The sequence below is a fragment of the Pavona decussata genome, unplaced genomic scaffold, assembly GCF_977016875.1.
Source record: "Pavona decussata unplaced genomic scaffold, jaPavDecu1.1 SCAFFOLD_416, whole genome shotgun sequence".
In the NCBI taxonomy this organism is placed as follows: Eukaryota; Metazoa; Cnidaria; class Anthozoa; order Scleractinia; family Agariciidae; genus Pavona; species Pavona decussata.
Genome location: NW_028145778.1, coordinates 227,721 through 243,735, shown reverse-complemented (window position 1 = coordinate 243,735; position 16,015 = coordinate 227,721). Strand labels below are relative to the sequence as shown.

The following is a 16,015-nucleotide window of genomic DNA, read 5'->3' as shown; positions in this document are numbered from 1 at the left end:
CCATAGAAAACTGCCGTCGATTTGTTTTTTACAATAACATGGAAAAAGGACGAGCGGAATTGGCTATTTTTTCGTTGAGAAAGCGCGCGCGTTACATCTGACGTCATTTTTATTGTCTGTACTCTTATAGACAATAGCTACGAGCCAATCAGCGCGTGGAAATTTGGACAGTTATTGTAAAAATTTTACTTTTGGTCAATTCTTCGACCCATTATTAGTTGGCTAGTGTGATCGAGTCGTAAGTTTCATCGTGTGTTGAGCACGTGCTTTTGGTGCTATGATTTTTGTTCACTAGCCAAGCCAGTCTGCTCGTGTGCCTTATCGCGTGAATATGTACGTTTCTTCTCGTGCTATAGCCTGTGAACAGGCTCCCAAGTGGGGTATATATAGGGCGAAGACAAAAATCGAGCTCGGCTATCTCGCGCGGGCATCTCGCACCTTGCAAATTACTCCCAAGTCCCCGACAAATCAAAAAGCCACGTGATTACTCAAGTACTGTTTAATAATAGACTACAGTATATGATGAGCCAAAGTTGTACTTTTCTCTGTCAATGGTTTTCCTCAACCAGGCAGTTTTTAAATGATACTTTACAAAACAAAGATAAAAACAACTCGAGAAGCGCTCCCACCTCCACTAGCCCGAAGAGCTTTAACGTTACTCGCGTGCACGATCATTCTCGACATTGAACACGAAAAATATAATGAAGAGAAAAGTTCTGGTTAAAGGGGAAGTATCATGGCGTTTTTAGTATCTTTTGTTAAAAATGATGAAATAAGACCTTCAATCAGCTGCCAAATAATTCTGGAATGGCGAGAAGAAAGAAATCAACTCAATTCTTAAAAGAAGAAACTCGTATCATAGGGATTTTGACCCTTTTTTCGTTAAAATGGTGTAACAACACCTTCACTTAGTTAAAAAACAATTCTAGAACATCAAGAAACAGAAATTAGTTGAATTCTTGAAAGGAACGACTCATGACCTGCTTTAGTGCATTTTGGGAACAAAAGTGCGAGAACTTAAAAAGAGTTAGGCTAACTTTTTTCAAGTTGCAGTCCATTCTACCGCAGTCCATTTGTGGCGAGCAACTCTCATCGATAATCTTAGTACACTAGGGTGATAACTTACAACAAATTTGAGCAATGTTCTTAGATTTCTGTTGATAAAAAATGATTTCGAGTTTTTGACATATCACCATGATACTTGTCTTCCCCTATAAGTTGAGATCTTACAAGCTCAATCATGAATCAATGATGACCTTTTTAAGCTAACTTAACTATCATCAAGTTTTTTTTTCTAACTGTGGTGATTTCTTCACCACTGCGCGTGCTGTTTATCGTTTTGTCCTCATCGCAAAGTGTGAACATCTCGGGCTTTCTTCTGCCTGATCATGATGTTTTTTATTGTTTGTTTTTATTTCCGGTGTTTAACACCGTGAACCACAACATCACTTCATGCTTGTATTCATTGCTTTTGCTTGAAACAATCTTCAGTTGCTCAATATAATTAACTTTACAAATGCGAATACCGTCTTGTTCTCATCGAGGCCCTAGAAACACTGAAGATATAAAACAGTATGGGATTTCATACATTCCGCGCACCGCATGCAGTCACCTGTAGAAGCATTGTGCTCTTCACTTTATAATTTATATCAGCTTGTAATAACTTTTAAATGAACCCCTTTGCTAACTGGAACCTCAAACGTAGTTTGAGTTTTTGAAATGGTAGATATATATTCTTCACTACCGAACAACCAAGCGAGCGCTCCAGTCTTGAGAAATACTTTCCCTTTATAGCTCTGTTTGTTTATCGATACTTATAGTGCCCTACGCGGCGAGATCTGAACTTGCCGGTCACGTTCACCAGCTCTTGAAGATGAAAGGCTAAAAAGCTGAATACTTGGCTCCTCCTGAACGGCACTTTCTCGGGTACGAGTTTGTTAGCTGTTCTGTGTACAGATCAAATAATCTAGGAAGATTGCAAGAATTTTGTCGAAGCCCTGTACCGGGTTTGTTTCTCTTGTGTGCTATTCCAGCGCTGAATGCATCACGCGTAAGGTTCGTTTCGTAGCCACACGAAATCACATGTCCTTCGTTGAACAAGACCTCCACGCATTCTGTAAATTCTTTTCCATATGCTATGGTCAGAGCGCTTTTACCTTGATTGTTTACTCTATTTACGTCCAGTCTGTTTCTCCTAAAAACCCTTGAGATCGTTTTAACAATGTTTACATTTCCAGACATGCACGCTAACATTAAGTTTGTATTCCCATCGGTATCGATGCTGCCCAACGCAAGATCCACTTCTGGATGACTGAAGAACAGCTTGATCATATCTTCTCGTGCTAACATACAAGCCCACGAAAGAGCTGAACGACCGAACTTGTCCAGCAACTTTACCTTTGCGCCGTAATTCAACAACATCTTCGCGGTCCTCCGTCGAAGTTTTGCGTTCTCCAGAAACATTGCTCTAATCAACGCTGTTTGCCCATTGTCCAAATCTTTGCAGTTTACGTTAACACCCGCATCTAATAAAAGCCGAACCTGCCGCAGTCTGCCTTGTGTGACCGCTTCTAAAAGTATTCTCGGTCTTCCAAAGGCTGGCGACTCCCGATCTTTGCTAGCATCGTTCGGCGAAGTGTCCATCCATGCTACTTTTTGAAGAGGATTAGGAAGCGGTTGTCTTTGGTTACCGACCGTCAACGAAGAAGGTAACATTATTCCGCCTTCTCTTGTGCTTAACACTCACGGCGCCAGGCTAAGTGTTACCTAAAATATTTACCTTATGTAAAGCCAAGTTACCACCGAATCTGAACGGACAGAACACCAGGTGATGTGTTTAATTGTTTAGAAGTTTCATAGCGTTGTAATTACTCGTTCAACTTTCTTTGATTAAAAATAATTCATTTCATAATTCCCTTCCTATTGTCTCTCAGTTCTTTGTTGTGATAAGCGGCTGATATTGGGTTCTATTACATGGTAGGTCAGGCTTCACTGACCCGCTGAATTCACTGATTGGGCGAAAAATAAATGTTTACACAATCTCCGTCACGTATTAGGACTTAAGCTAAGCTGCAGTACATTGAAACAAGAAAATTGCGAATTTCAACGACAATTCTGTTGTTAAAAAGATAGCTTTCAATTCTTTATACAATAATGTAGGTTATTTTTCTTAAAACATCTTATAGACATTTGCACAATCAAAGGCAAACCGTTTTTTTTTTTTTGCATAATCCCAGCTAGAGAGGCCGTTTTTTAAGCTGCAATATTATGTATTTTCTCCTGACTGTTCTACATACATTTCTTATGAAGTTAATTCCGCAGTTTCCTTAAATATCAAGACATTTTAGGTTTGGTCATCTTTTTTCTTAATTCTCATCACCTGTATGTTTGGTCAGCTAAGGATCTTGAAGGGAGATATAAGATGCCGGTTACTAACGGGATTTGTTTACTACGACAACAAACAGGTGTAAATTAATAACCCAAAGCTGAGCAATGAAAAAAAAATAACAAACAAACAAACAACAACAACAAAAAGACACCTCACCAACACCCGCCGTTTAAGGATGAAAGCTGACCCCGCCAGAAAAACTGATTTTTTTTTTCTAACAAAGTGTTTGAGCTCTTGTAGCTACATTGGTCCGAAATCACAAGAAAATCGACTAATTGACTGAAAAAATCTCCCTTCAATGTGAATTCAGTGTGTTTTGTTTTCTTTAAAGGTCTTAAAGGCAACTTTCTGTGTAGGAATGAAAACAAAAACTTTCAACTAGAAACCCTCTCTGTATACGGGAGACCCCTGCAGGAGGGGTGTGCGGAGTTTGCCGCCAGGAAAAAAATCCTAGGTACGGCCCTGATTGTTCTATACAACCACTGCCGTCAATTCTTCATTTACTACTGACTCAAAATTAAACGAGGGTGACGTCTTTTGCCAGCTTGTTTGCCGAAATACACGTTTTGACAAAATGAGAAAAATGTACAGAACGCACGGCCTTGACTGCCTTTGATTCTTCGGCTAATTTTACATCAGCAAGTTTTCTTTGACAAATTTCGACTTTAACAACAGTTCAGTTCAGTTTACTGTTTTGCCATAAATTGTACAAATGCAAAAATTATTTATTATGATTTAAACCCTTCAGATGATTTTAACACAACAATTCAGTTTCTCATGTGAACGACAAAATTTGTCAAGTTTTTCTTTGACAAAATTTCCTTGTTTTCTGACCAAGTTGAAAAAACTTATTTACTCTTTCCACACTGATAACTCCAAACAGTGTGGTCCAAATTGTCGAGTCTTGTGAAAGAAAACTTGCTCGTGTGCAACCGAGCAGACTGCATGATTGTGACCAACCAAGAAAGGATGTCCTCTCTTGGACCAACTAAGGGAAGGGGGGATTGTTGAATGCTGCATGTGTTTTTTGTATTGTAGTCAGTTTTTTCAGCTTTTTGGAATCTTTTTGAAGTTTAAGCAATCTAAAAGATGGCTCAATAGGGGGGTCATAATACGCGGCCACATCAATCTTTGAGATTTGTTAATGATTTTTTAGGATGCTTCTAAAGAACAGGGGGGGGGGGGGGGGGATGATAACTTTTGAGGGAAACTGACTGAAAGTTTAGATTTGCTCAAGAGAGGATCATCCTCTCTTGAGTCGTTTTAATTTGCTTTTATTTTGTTAAGAACTTTTTTTTAAATGTTTACGGTTGACTCCCGATAACTCGAACCTTCAAGGGAAATTTAAAAAGGTTCGAGTAATCGGGGGTTCGAGTTATCGAGGGTAAAATTATATAGAAAATGACCTGAAGGGAAAGGAAAATTGGTTCGAGTTAGCGCGAGGTTCGAGTTAGCCGGCGAGGGTTCGAGTTATCGGGAATCGACCGTATATTGTAAGTTACAGAATATTGATAGACATTCTCCAATAATTTGTTAAGTCATACTTTATATAATAACTTTATAAACTTAGCAAGGATCCCTTGCTGTTTGTTTCCATTTTTACTCAGGTTTTCTTAGCCCCTGATGAAGGTTAGTTTTGTCTTACCGAAATATTGGGCAATGTTGACTGGCTGTTCGATCATCCTTCAAGTTGTTCAATTTTATTGCATAGAATATTTGTATATTTTACGGTAGTGGAAATACATTTGTATTTATTACTTACTGATTTATTTTTAATGATCTGTATTTATATCCATTCCCGCTTCCTTTAGTCTGTTATTCAGTCATTTATTTCTTTATGATCTCATTCATGGCAAGAAATCTTCCAAGTTTTCATTTTCTTTGATATCAGAGCAACATAATATGCTACTTGTAGCGCCTCTACAGAACTGTTACAGATTCCTTCATTCCGAATTAATGTCCGTAAATTTTGTCCTTCTATTATTGGACGGTATTTCTGAAATGACATTCCTTCAAATATTCGAACAAAAACGTACAAGAAATTATTTAAGAAAGCTCTGTTGAAATTTTACTTTTCCCAATATTAAGTATGACTTTTTACAATTATTTCACCGGCTCTGTTGCCTTCATTAATAGTTTTGTTTCGTGTCTATGTATGTGTGTTTAAGTTCTATTACGTATATTATATAATCTCTCCCTTGAAAACCAATAATATATGATCCTTGTTTTTTTTTTTTCCATCTTTAGGGCTAAGTATTAGTCTTTCTATTTTTGGCCCTTTCTTCGTTATTTTAATACCTTTATTCTCCTAATGTATATTGTGGAGATGACTGGAGAAGAAGTAATAAAAAAATGTATTGACTGATTTATGTGTCGAAAAGTAGTGTGTTGTTTCTCCACTATTATCTGAGGTTAATGATTAATAAATGAACATCAAATAAGTCATTCTCGTCCCCAAAGCCTCCTGTCCCTCTTAACTGGTGGGTCCTCGTGCCCAGCCTCCAGCGGCTAAGTGGACCAGGCGGCTCTGGGGACGAGAATGCAAATAAGTCTGCAACCTTGTTCCCAGGGTCTCTCCTCTTCACGTCCCAGGGAGCGTCGGGAGCGTCCCTCTCTCGCTCCCCAGGCCCTTATCTTCGTTGCCTGTTCCGCTGGATAAGGGTAACGCGGGCTCTGGGAACGAGATTGGTGTGGCCTCAGAATTGCTGGCGACTGCGCAGAGCAACCAAATCATATTATGTAGGTCCAATTGGCGTACAAATTTGCTGACAAAGTGTCTGATAATGGCGTACGTCCGACATATGAAAATCCTTCTAATGACTTCGATGACTCCTGGAAAGAGTTCTGTTCTGATTTTCTCTGTGATCAAGAGAGGATTCATCCTCTCTTGCTGTGATCAAGTTTCTTACGCCAATTAGGAGGCTAAAGAATGTTGACAACTTTGCCGTTCAGTGTGTATCTAGCCTAACTAGAATTAGTTACACTACAACAGCCACTCATCTGCGATCTGATGTGCGAAGAATTTCGTTTTTGGAAAATGATGCGGTGGTATTTCGCACCTCTACATCGGTAAAGATTGGTCACTCATGCTGTAATTATATGGGTATGCTTTGAAATCAAAGAAAATCCGAACAGTAATTAGCGCGCAGAAAGACAAAGATGACTCAACAATGTGACCGCCTTGCAATTTGGAAGGTGTCCCCAATTAGTGCTCTGCGCTAAAGACATTGACACTTTAATAAAGTGATTTATTTTATTTTGTATCTCTTATCAGTTGCTCACTTGTTCACTGACTTAGCAATCGGAAAAAAATAACACTAACCCAGTGAAGAATATTATGATACCTAGCTTAAAACACACTGTTATCTGCTGAGAGGACAACTTAAACAATTACTGTATGCATAAGACTTATCATGTCGTCACACCAGTGATTGTTTTTTTTCCGACCCGTTCCTGATGAAGATACAAGGAAAGAGAGACAAAAAGTTCAAAAACAAGAAAATTAGTTCAGATAAGGCCATGTTCACTTTTGAGCTGAACCCAACGCGTTCCGTATTCGCCCCGATACCAGCGAACGAGGCTTGTGAACAATTCTACTCGTAGCGCTACTCGATGTGGATTCAGCAGCGAGGAGTATTTTACCCGAAACTATGCAGGTTTTTTTCAAAAATTTCGCTGTTACAGTGAAAAGCTGTTAGGAAATTTATTGGGAGAGCTGTTAGGAAAACCAACAACCAGTCAATCTCGATCAAATTCAAGTTCAGTGCAAATTCACCGATAGTAAAGGATGCATAGGTCACTTAACTCGCTCAAAGAATCGCTCGGGCATTTCTGAGAAAAGTCTGATATTCGGATGATATCTCGAGATGGCAAATCCTTCATCGCTTGCATAAACCCATCGAATAGTCCTTTGAGCGTCCTCGAAGAATGATTTCTCCACAGTTTTAATAAACCTCCCTGAATTCGGCCATTTCTTTCGACATTTCAGGGGCGTAAAATGACGTGCAAGCAGAAAATTGGCCCCCACTTTACGACCGACTTGTAGCTCAGACCCCACTACTGTATGTATATTTGTCGATTAGCCCCCGAGGGTGCTACGCCATCGTCACCTATTTATTCCGTTCGGACATTTTCTAGATACCACGTCAACATTACCCATCTATTCCATGCACACCCTGTTCAGGCAAAGTTGAGAAAGTTCATCCGGTATACGAACTGTATACTTCAGCTGTTAAGTACGAACTTTATATTTCAACTGTAAGCACCATTACACGGGGAATCCAAAGGTTGCCTTCTCGGGTTTTGGCCCGGGGGGAGGGGGGGGGGGGGAGTGTTTCTCTCAGTGTTGCTGGGCATGGCTAAGCACTAGGCCGCAGTAGACTGATGTGTGGTGGAGTCAGAAAAAGTTGACTTATCTTAAATTTTAGATTTGGCCGAATCCTACAGAGACCTTTTGGGGAGGATGGCTACAACCAGTGGCAATATGTTGTTACACATTAGCAGTTTCGCCTTGATTGCGTCCCCCTCCCTTTTAATTTCCACTATTCAATGTTGTTTAGAAACTTAAACGCGCTACAAAAGAAAAACTTGAAGATGGCGCGTTCCTTGCGCTATCCAACCGTATTGTACAGGGGAGGGGGGGGGGGGGATTTGGTCGAACGAATCATGACACTCGTTGTAGAATCGCTGAGCAGAAAACTTGTGTGTAGTGCGCTTTTGAGTCAGCGTTAATTACGTTAGCCCGCAATTTTGGAGATAAAGTCGTGCTTTGCTTTATTGACTTTTATGAAGCTTTAATGACGCACACAGATACTCAAAATAGTCTTGTTTAAAAATTTCTGAAGGGAAACAATGTGTTTTGTTAGCATTCCGACTAATCGCACGATTGCTATAATTTGGTTTAACATAATGATTGATGAAAAAAGTCATGTTGCTTTTATTAAAATTGCAAAATTTGCATGAGTTTATTGCTTCCGGCCAACAACTGTTTCGACTTTAAAACAAACTTACAAAACTTGAAGTTCAGCTTTCGTGCGTTCAGTTCACGTTACCTTAATCTACCAAACTCCATTTACGTTGTTTACTTTTCACAGTACTTTATCTTAAAGTATTTACTGTTCATACATCTAATCTCGTTATCCCTCACTGCTCTTTATTTAACACCGTCCATTGTCCTAAGCAAATACGCGTGAGATAACAGAGACAAAGCAAAGCGCACATGAGATAAAACAACTACGTATAATTGACAAGCTAATAAGGGTCATAAATTTAAGGTACTCTAAGAAGAATTCGGTCACAGAGTAGTAATTGGTCCTTGGAGTACTAAACTCCATTAGTTATAAAACGCCGTTGTTAGCTCACCGCGTAAGTGATTTCCAATTTACCTTTTATAGGAGTCGATTACAATAGATGTAATTCTCAGAGGAGGCCGGGTGATTAGCTTCGTAGATTTAATGAATAGTCAATATTTGTCGTTTAGTATCTTGTTTTGCTAGCGGTTTCTATAGTACTGGAACATTGTCGAGCAGAAACCAGACTTCGCCATGTTGCTGGACGCGGTAACAAGAGGCAGAATCTATCAGGTTAAATTCCTACTCGAGTCCGAAACAGAAGATGTGAATAGGACGGACGAAAACAAACAGACAGCTCTAATGAAAGCGATTTTTCTACCCGATAAAATGCATCGCACGCGGTACAAAATCGTCAAGATTTTACTCGAGCATGGTGCACGGGTAAACCTGGTGGATCGCGAAGGAAGAACTGCTCTTATGTGGGCTTGCATTCGGGGACAAGAGAACGTCGTCCGTAAAATACTAGACGTTTCAATTTTGGATCTCGATTTGAACGCGGGAGATAGGTACGGGAATACAGCTTTATTTTACGCGGCGTCTAGTGGCCAGGTGAACACAGTGAAACAACTTGTGAAAGCGTTAAAGAGATTTGGATTGGACATTGATAAAAAGAATGCACAGGGCATGACGCCGATTTTAGAAGCTACGAAACAAGGGCACGATGAATGCGCGCAAGTCCTTATGACCGAGGGGAAAGCGTCTCTGACAATCAGAGACCCAGAAACGTTTCTTAACGCAGAAGAGTGGGCAGAGAAGCGTTCTTTGACTAACTTGTCGGACTTGATTGCGGCACGAAGAAGCCCCTCTCCGCAAATTGCCGTTCAAAATATTGAAAATGAACCCGCGGCAGAGCTTGATGCTCAAAACCCAAGACCGACAGCAGACTCAACAAACAAAGACATGAAAAGCAACCACGGCCAGGAAGGCAATGCGAATGACATTGCATCTATGACAAGGCAAAGAAGAGACTCACTGGTCGAGAAAAAGTTGAAAGGGACAAGTGAGTTACTGGTCACCACATCACAAAGTCATTTGCACGACACATGGCAGCCAACAGACAACAAAAAAGAGGGCGAAAGTAAAAAGGAGGGATCTGTTTCTCCAAGAAGCACCAACACTACTGTGTCTTTAACCAAGCGAAAAAGCGAGCCGAAAGATAAAATCAAAGGAGGACCACCGCTCACTGCTAAATCAGAAATGTGTCGGCTTCTTGGTCTGTACGGCATTCAACATTCAGATTCTTATAGACATAGTTTTGACCCTATATTACTGCCTCCCAGTGGCTACTGGCCAGATCCACTGGCCCATCTCAGAGACAATGCTTCATCAATTGCTGATGAGGACATTGAGATGAACTTTTTAGACTTGCTCAGGCCACGCGGGTCGGGTCGTCGGAGGTCTTCGGCTTTTCCCGGAGCTCCGGAAATGGGTCGCCGAGGTAGCAATGTCAATTTTCGTGACGCTCGAAGAGGGTCTATGATGCCGACAGGCCTTCCCCCGGGAATGGGAAAACGTGCTTCAATTACTCCGTCATCAATGCTTGGAAATAAAAACCTTCTTGAGGCGCCAGGCTTTTCATTTCGAAGGTCGACTCTATCCGCTAACAACGACCGAAAGGGCCCTACGCTAGGTGCGTTCGACAGAAGGGGATCGTTAATGCCAAAAAACGCCGAGCAGAATAGACCAGCTCTTCCTCGGAGGACAACCACCCACGTACCATCTAACTTGGTACACATAGTAGAGACGACTTAAAAATGAGAACCTTGAACTCGACAAGGGTACATTTCTACTCGGTCACAGTTGGTCTGAGGAAACCAACGCTTCTTCCATAGGACACGTTTGAGAAATTAGCGAGTATAAATGATGCATCACTCACGCATCACTGTTATGTTGTGTTTTTGACGCGTTTACTGGTATTTGCGTCGAGTTCTGATTGGTTCTTTTAATCAGTTGTGTAGTTCACGAGTGTTGTATAAATAATTGATTCACAGAGTGTGGATTTAGTTGTTGCTATGGTTCTAATTATTATAAAAAACACTTTAAAGTAAATAACAAAAAAAAAAAAAGAACACAATAAAGATAAGAAAGAATGACTCCCTTTCTTGTTTCTAACGAGAGATCAGCTGGACCATGGGAGATCTGGGTACGAGATTACAGGGCACCCAATTCCTCCCTTATCCCGGATTTCACCGCCATTTTGAATTTCAAGAAGACGCTGGGGTCAAGGTTGCCTATGCTGCCCTTTTTCGCGTTAGAAAACAAACAAAAAAAAAAGAAACAAAACTGCCGTTCTGGAAACAAGGGAAGCACCGGGCAAACCACAACGAAACAAAAAATTCAGAACATTACTAGGACAAGCTGGGCCCATATTGTGCTGGAACCTGGGGTAATGTACCAGTCAATGGTTTCTCTTATGGGGTGGGAGGACCGGGCATATGATGGGATTTCACTTCTGGTAAAATTTATCACCCTCCACCCTATTAAAGCCTGAATAAGATCACATGCACCCGATTCCATTGACATGTACTCTATATCGTGAAAACAATGTAAACTGGGTATACATACAATGTTACTACATGTAGTAGTAACATGTAGAATGACAATTAGCGAGGTCGCATGATTAAATTAAAAATCTTCTATCATCATCCATCTTCCAATCGTGAAAAATTTTGGATCTCTCTAACTTCCATTGGACTCTATTTTAAAACAACAACTTAAGTAAAACAAAAACAAACAACCGAAGCCTTAACCTGCTAAACTCAGGTAAATTGTAGCCTGCGAATACAGCCACCTCTCATTTCTCCAGGCCGAGGAAGAGAGACAGTAGCTATCCAGACGAGGTCTGTGATTGGAGAACAAAACAAAAGGTCATTGGTTGGGAACAATGAACCCCCCACAGAAAACAATGGGAGCTACAGTACTAAGGGACCAATGAAAATACAGGTCTGGAAGAGGTACTGTACCATCCAGGCTGAGTGCCCCTAGCGTCAGGGAGCGGTGAGAGGTGGCTGGAGGCACAGGCTAGAAGCATCATGCAGACAGTATGTTGTTTTTTTTTAAAAAAAAAAAAACAGGCAAATTATATTATTTTCTTTGAAATGAACCAGAGGCAATCTAGCTATCATCTTACCATGAACGGAAGGGTAGATACGTCATAGGTATTTTTTTCATCTACCAAACACCCTTGTGATTTCAATCTTCCCGACCCTGAGGCTGCGTAAAATTGTCAAATTGGACAAATGCAGTTGGTATGCCCGAATCCTTCCCTCCCCCCACCCTGGAGAAAGACACTGACTTCTGCAGAAGTGTGGGATTCTATTTTCCATTCAATTATGATTGACAGAAACGTTTTGCTGTTTAGTTTTGACTACAATATTTTTACCGTAATCATTACAAACATTTTCGATGAGTGTGCTAAAAACCTCAAATTAACTTTCAATTGCAGATTAGCGTTTATTGACTTTTGCACAAACAGCCACTGATAAAGTGTGTAATCAGGTTTTCTGTAAAACCATGGCAAAGTTTGCCAGAAAATTTGCAGGCAATTTAAAATGCAACAACTCACTTTTTAAACCCAGTTATACCACACACATTTTGGCAAAAAAAATTTGCCTGGTACCTTAAGTTGAAATTCTTGGTTTTCCAGTTTTAAATTTTACTGCAGTTATTCGAAAGTGGATTTGTGTTTTTGTTTTAGAATTAAATTGTTCTTGTGTGGTTGAGGCCAAGACAGCTTCTTCACTTAGAAGATAGTGGCTGCCTTTGCATGTAAGGATCAAATACAACTGTATCTAAACCCAGTTTTGTAACCCTGCTGGGTGGTCAGAACAAGTGCACTTGATGAGGGAGGAGGGGGAAAACAACACAAGACATCTCCAGCGTCCTTTCTGCCAAGCCTTACAGCTAAAATCTGTTGGCTTCTGTCTCCTACGCAGAGGCTTCTTTGATGGTCGAGGAATCTAACAAAGCCTGGGGAGAGGGAAATTAAACGAGTAGAGCCTGGGGGAAAGAAATATTAAATTGCGCTGGGGACGCTGGGCAGGGAGAAGAAAAGACCTTTCCCCCCTTCCCATCGTCCCCCGCGCGCCCCCGGTTTTTTATTTCCCCCGTTTTCCTTCCTTTCCCCTCCTTTTTTCTACGTTTCTCCACTGATGGAGCCTCTGCGGAGGAGAGAGTGTTGGCTTTAAAATTGGAGATGGGCCATCTATGTTTTGTTAGCAAAAAGATTAGTTAAACAAGAGCAGTGAGCTTTGAATCTAATAATCAGTTTTTTTGTTTTGATAGAGAAGTGGCTATGCAATAAAGACATTATCTTTAAAAGTGATGGATGGGGTAGTACTAAAAGAAACCACCAACTTCTGAGGTTCAGTGGTGTCCTGTTAGAGATATTCTCTTAGCGTTTGTTCCGTCCCACTCAGGATGGGTAACAGTTGATTTGGTCCTCGAGGGATTGAAATCTTTGCATAAACATGTAAACACATGCATTTAAAAAGATAATAGGACTTTCGTCTTGCGATCAGCTTTTTTATTTTAAATTTAACCCACAAGATTGTAACCTGTCATTACTTTCATTGTGGTATTCAACAAGCCTCTTATAACAAAACATATCACCTTCTCCTGGAAACAAACAAACAAACAAACAAATCCATCATAATTATAGAACAGAGTTCTTGGAAAATGCCATCAAAGCGTACCATAATTTTACAAAAAGACACTGTCATCAAAGAAGGAAAAACTGAGCCACACTCATTTTCACAAAATGCCATCAAATACGACCAGGGAACCTGCCTTCTTCAACTTGGTCATTCCAGTTGTCAACCTAAAAGAGACAAATTTCCCATTGGCAAAAATCTATAAAAGGAAACATGGCCTGGCCAAAGCTGCCAGTCATTGCACTGTAGATTCTGAGCTGTGAACATCGCATGGTCACTACGGCAAGATACAATACAGCTGTAGATATCGACAGAACAAAATAATTTGAAATTTGTATTTGAATAACTGCAAAGATTAATAAAGTTGAAAGTTGACAGTTTGCCTTGTGAATAAAGCAAAATAAATAAAGCAAAATTTAATTAGCCTCATCTTAGACCTTGCTGTCCTTATAAAGAGAGTATTTTCCTGTGAAACCAGTGACAAAATGAATGCCAGTAAAACTGATATTGCTTTTTCTTGTCACAAATGGCCTGAAGCAAAGTAATGACAAACTTCTCTCGATCGTGTTAAAATATGGTACCACATTTTTCCTTGCAACACAAGACTTACAGAAATTTAGCTTTTCATGACTAAAGAAATTTCCACTTCCAATGAGTCACATTTATCAAAGTCAGGATTGTAATTTGCATGACTTTGTAATGGGAAGATGGCATTCCACAACTCCTATAGCTGACCAATAAACTTATTTCTATGTGATATATCAAAGTTTGCACTTTGCACTGCCTTTATCCATTAAATAAGTTACAAGACCAGCTTTACCACTGAAATAGGTACATGTAGTTGTAGTAAAGTGATTCCAGCACTGCGATGGATTAGTATCCCATCCAGGGGGAAGAAACAACACTCCTTGTTATTGCTACATGCTACAAAACCTGGGTTAAGATCCACTGGTACAGCCACCAGTGACTCAAGTGTAACTTTACATTAACACTGCATACTTACCCAACTCTTGGGACACAGAGACATATAAGCTCTCTTAAAATATTTACAATTCTCATGCTCCTCTCCCAACTTCTTTGAACAGCGATGGAAGTCTACAAAGTTCTGCCAGCAGTTTTTTGTCTGGTTGGTGTATGGAAACCTTGCATCAAATGGAGCAGTCTTCAAGACAACTTCAGTGATTCTACCTTCTTCTTCGCTCATGGTTCTTGTTTGCCTTGTAGAAATAATGAAGAATCAGCAGTGAATTCAATTTAACTCATGAGAAATGTCAGGATAATTGGACACAATTAAGTGATTCAAAAACAAAGTTATGAAGAGATGTTTTATAATTTGTCCACAGTTGTTTGTTACATCTAGTACATAAAAAAAGAGAATAAATGAAACAGGAATCACAATAGCATACAATGACTTGCTGTAGCTTGTGGCAGCTGTTATAACAAACAGTTACTGCTTTTATACATGTAGTTTCTCAAAAATAGAACTGAGGAAATGATGGGGTAATTTTGTCATCTGCACACCCTTGTGAAATGCCCTAAAACAATGGGTGCGTTTCTTTGAGATAATCCAGATCAGGATCAATGATCCAAGATCACTCGGATCATGGTGCACCAAAGGAACCAAGGAGTCCACTCTGGGCAAGGATTCGTTGGTTCCTTTGACGCACTGTTATCCAAGTCATCTTGGATCATTAATCCTGAATTATTTCTACACCAAACTTAGCTTCCAAGCAAAACCACAATGTTCCATATGTGCATGCACTCAAGCGAGTGCTGATGACCCAAGAGATTATGTGCAGCGTGGATGCGCATGCAATTCAGTGGAGTCACATTAACCATAGTATCACACGGACATCCCTTTTCTAATGCAGGAAGGAAATAGGAGATACCTGCATGCAGACTATCAAAACTCAAACTCTCAGACAAATCATTAAGTAAAATCAATTCAGAAGCACATGTCAAGATTTCCCATATGTCTTTTGGAAAGATTTCCGCAGAGCCCCATACACCATTAAACATTGTGCACGCACCACTGCCATACTAACCCTCTTCCAAAAACAGAGAGAATGAATGAATTTTGAGCCACAAAATGTATACAAAATTAATGTATGGCGCTGTGCAGAAATCTTACCTTTTTTTCCTGCCAAATTTCAGGGGTGCACCTGGGTGATGTCCCCCCTGATATGATTTCCCCGAAGCTCACCCAATGGTTTGATCACAAAAGGCAATAGTTACAGGTGAAAAACCAGACGACAAAGGTTTTAATTTGGGCAAAATAGGCTTTAAACGTTAATCTCTCGAGAAATAGTTATAATACCCTTACTACTTGAAAATCAGGGAAAAACTGATGCCAAGCGCCTCCGAAAGTTCGGCCTTTGATATTTTTGTTCAAAACAACATTTTAAAAAATAATCAAGCGATCGCCTATCTTAACAGTTAGTTTTCGATTTATTGTAAAGAAATCAGTGCAACTTACCACTCCTAAATGCCAATAAACAACTGAAAAAGTGTACCTAAACAACCGTGTTCAATATGGCTTCTCAAGATGGCGGACACCGGTGAATGTGACTACGCATGCGTTTTCGTACGATGATGAGAGGGATCCCAATAATTGATATACCCTC

At 40.1% G+C, this 16,015-nt stretch overlaps 3 protein-coding genes across 3 annotated transcripts; 1 reads left to right on the top strand and 2 right to left on the bottom strand.

Annotated features, from left to right (window-relative positions):
* Nucleotides 1–483: 483 nt before the first annotated feature.
* LOC146450894 (ankyrin repeat domain-containing protein 63-like) lies at nucleotides 484–2,955 on the bottom strand. Its single transcript, XM_085099703.1, has one exon. The coding sequence runs from the start codon at nucleotides 2,713–2,715 to the stop codon at nucleotides 1,882–1,884; it is 834 nt and encodes a 277-aa protein (XP_084955829.1). The 5' UTR covers nucleotides 2,716–2,955; the 3' UTR covers nucleotides 484–1,881.
* Nucleotides 2,956–8,254: 5,299 nt separating this feature from the next.
* Nucleotides 8,255–13,479, top strand: LOC146450893 (uncharacterized). The gene has a single exon (XM_085099790.1). The coding sequence runs from the start codon at nucleotides 8,932–8,934 to the stop codon at nucleotides 10,489–10,491; it is 1,560 nt and encodes a 519-aa protein (XP_084955916.1). The 5' UTR covers nucleotides 8,255–8,931; the 3' UTR covers nucleotides 10,492–13,479.
* LOC146450892 (cytochrome c oxidase subunit 6B1-like) lies at nucleotides 13,243–15,979 on the bottom strand. Its single transcript, XM_085099814.1, has 3 exons — nucleotides 15,868–15,979; nucleotides 14,395–14,608; nucleotides 13,243–13,558 (listed from the first exon to the last, which is right to left on the bottom strand). The coding sequence occupies exons 2-3, from the start codon at nucleotides 14,593–14,595 to the stop codon at nucleotides 13,505–13,507; spliced, it is 255 nt and encodes an 84-aa protein (XP_084955940.1). The 5' UTR covers nucleotides 14,596–14,608; nucleotides 15,868–15,979; the 3' UTR covers nucleotides 13,243–13,504.
* Nucleotides 15,980–16,015: the final 36 nt, after the last annotated feature.

Excerpts from the sequence above, each read along its gene's own strand:
- LOC146450892 (XM_085099814.1), bottom strand. The coding sequence starts at position 14,595 with ATGAGCGAAGAAGAAGGTAGAATCACTGAAGTTGTCTTGAAGACTGCT. Across the intron at positions 13,559-14,394 it reads CTCTGTGTCCCAAGAGTTGG|GTTGACAACTGGAATGACCA; the intron begins GTAAGTATGCAG and ends TGTCTCTTTTAG.
- LOC146450893 (XM_085099790.1), top strand. The coding sequence starts at position 8,932 with ATGTTGCTGGACGCGGTAACAAGAGGCAGAATCTATCAGGTTAAATTC.
- LOC146450894 (XM_085099703.1), bottom strand. The coding sequence starts at position 2,715 with ATGTTACCTTCTTCGTTGACGGTCGGTAACCAAAGACAACCGCTTCCT.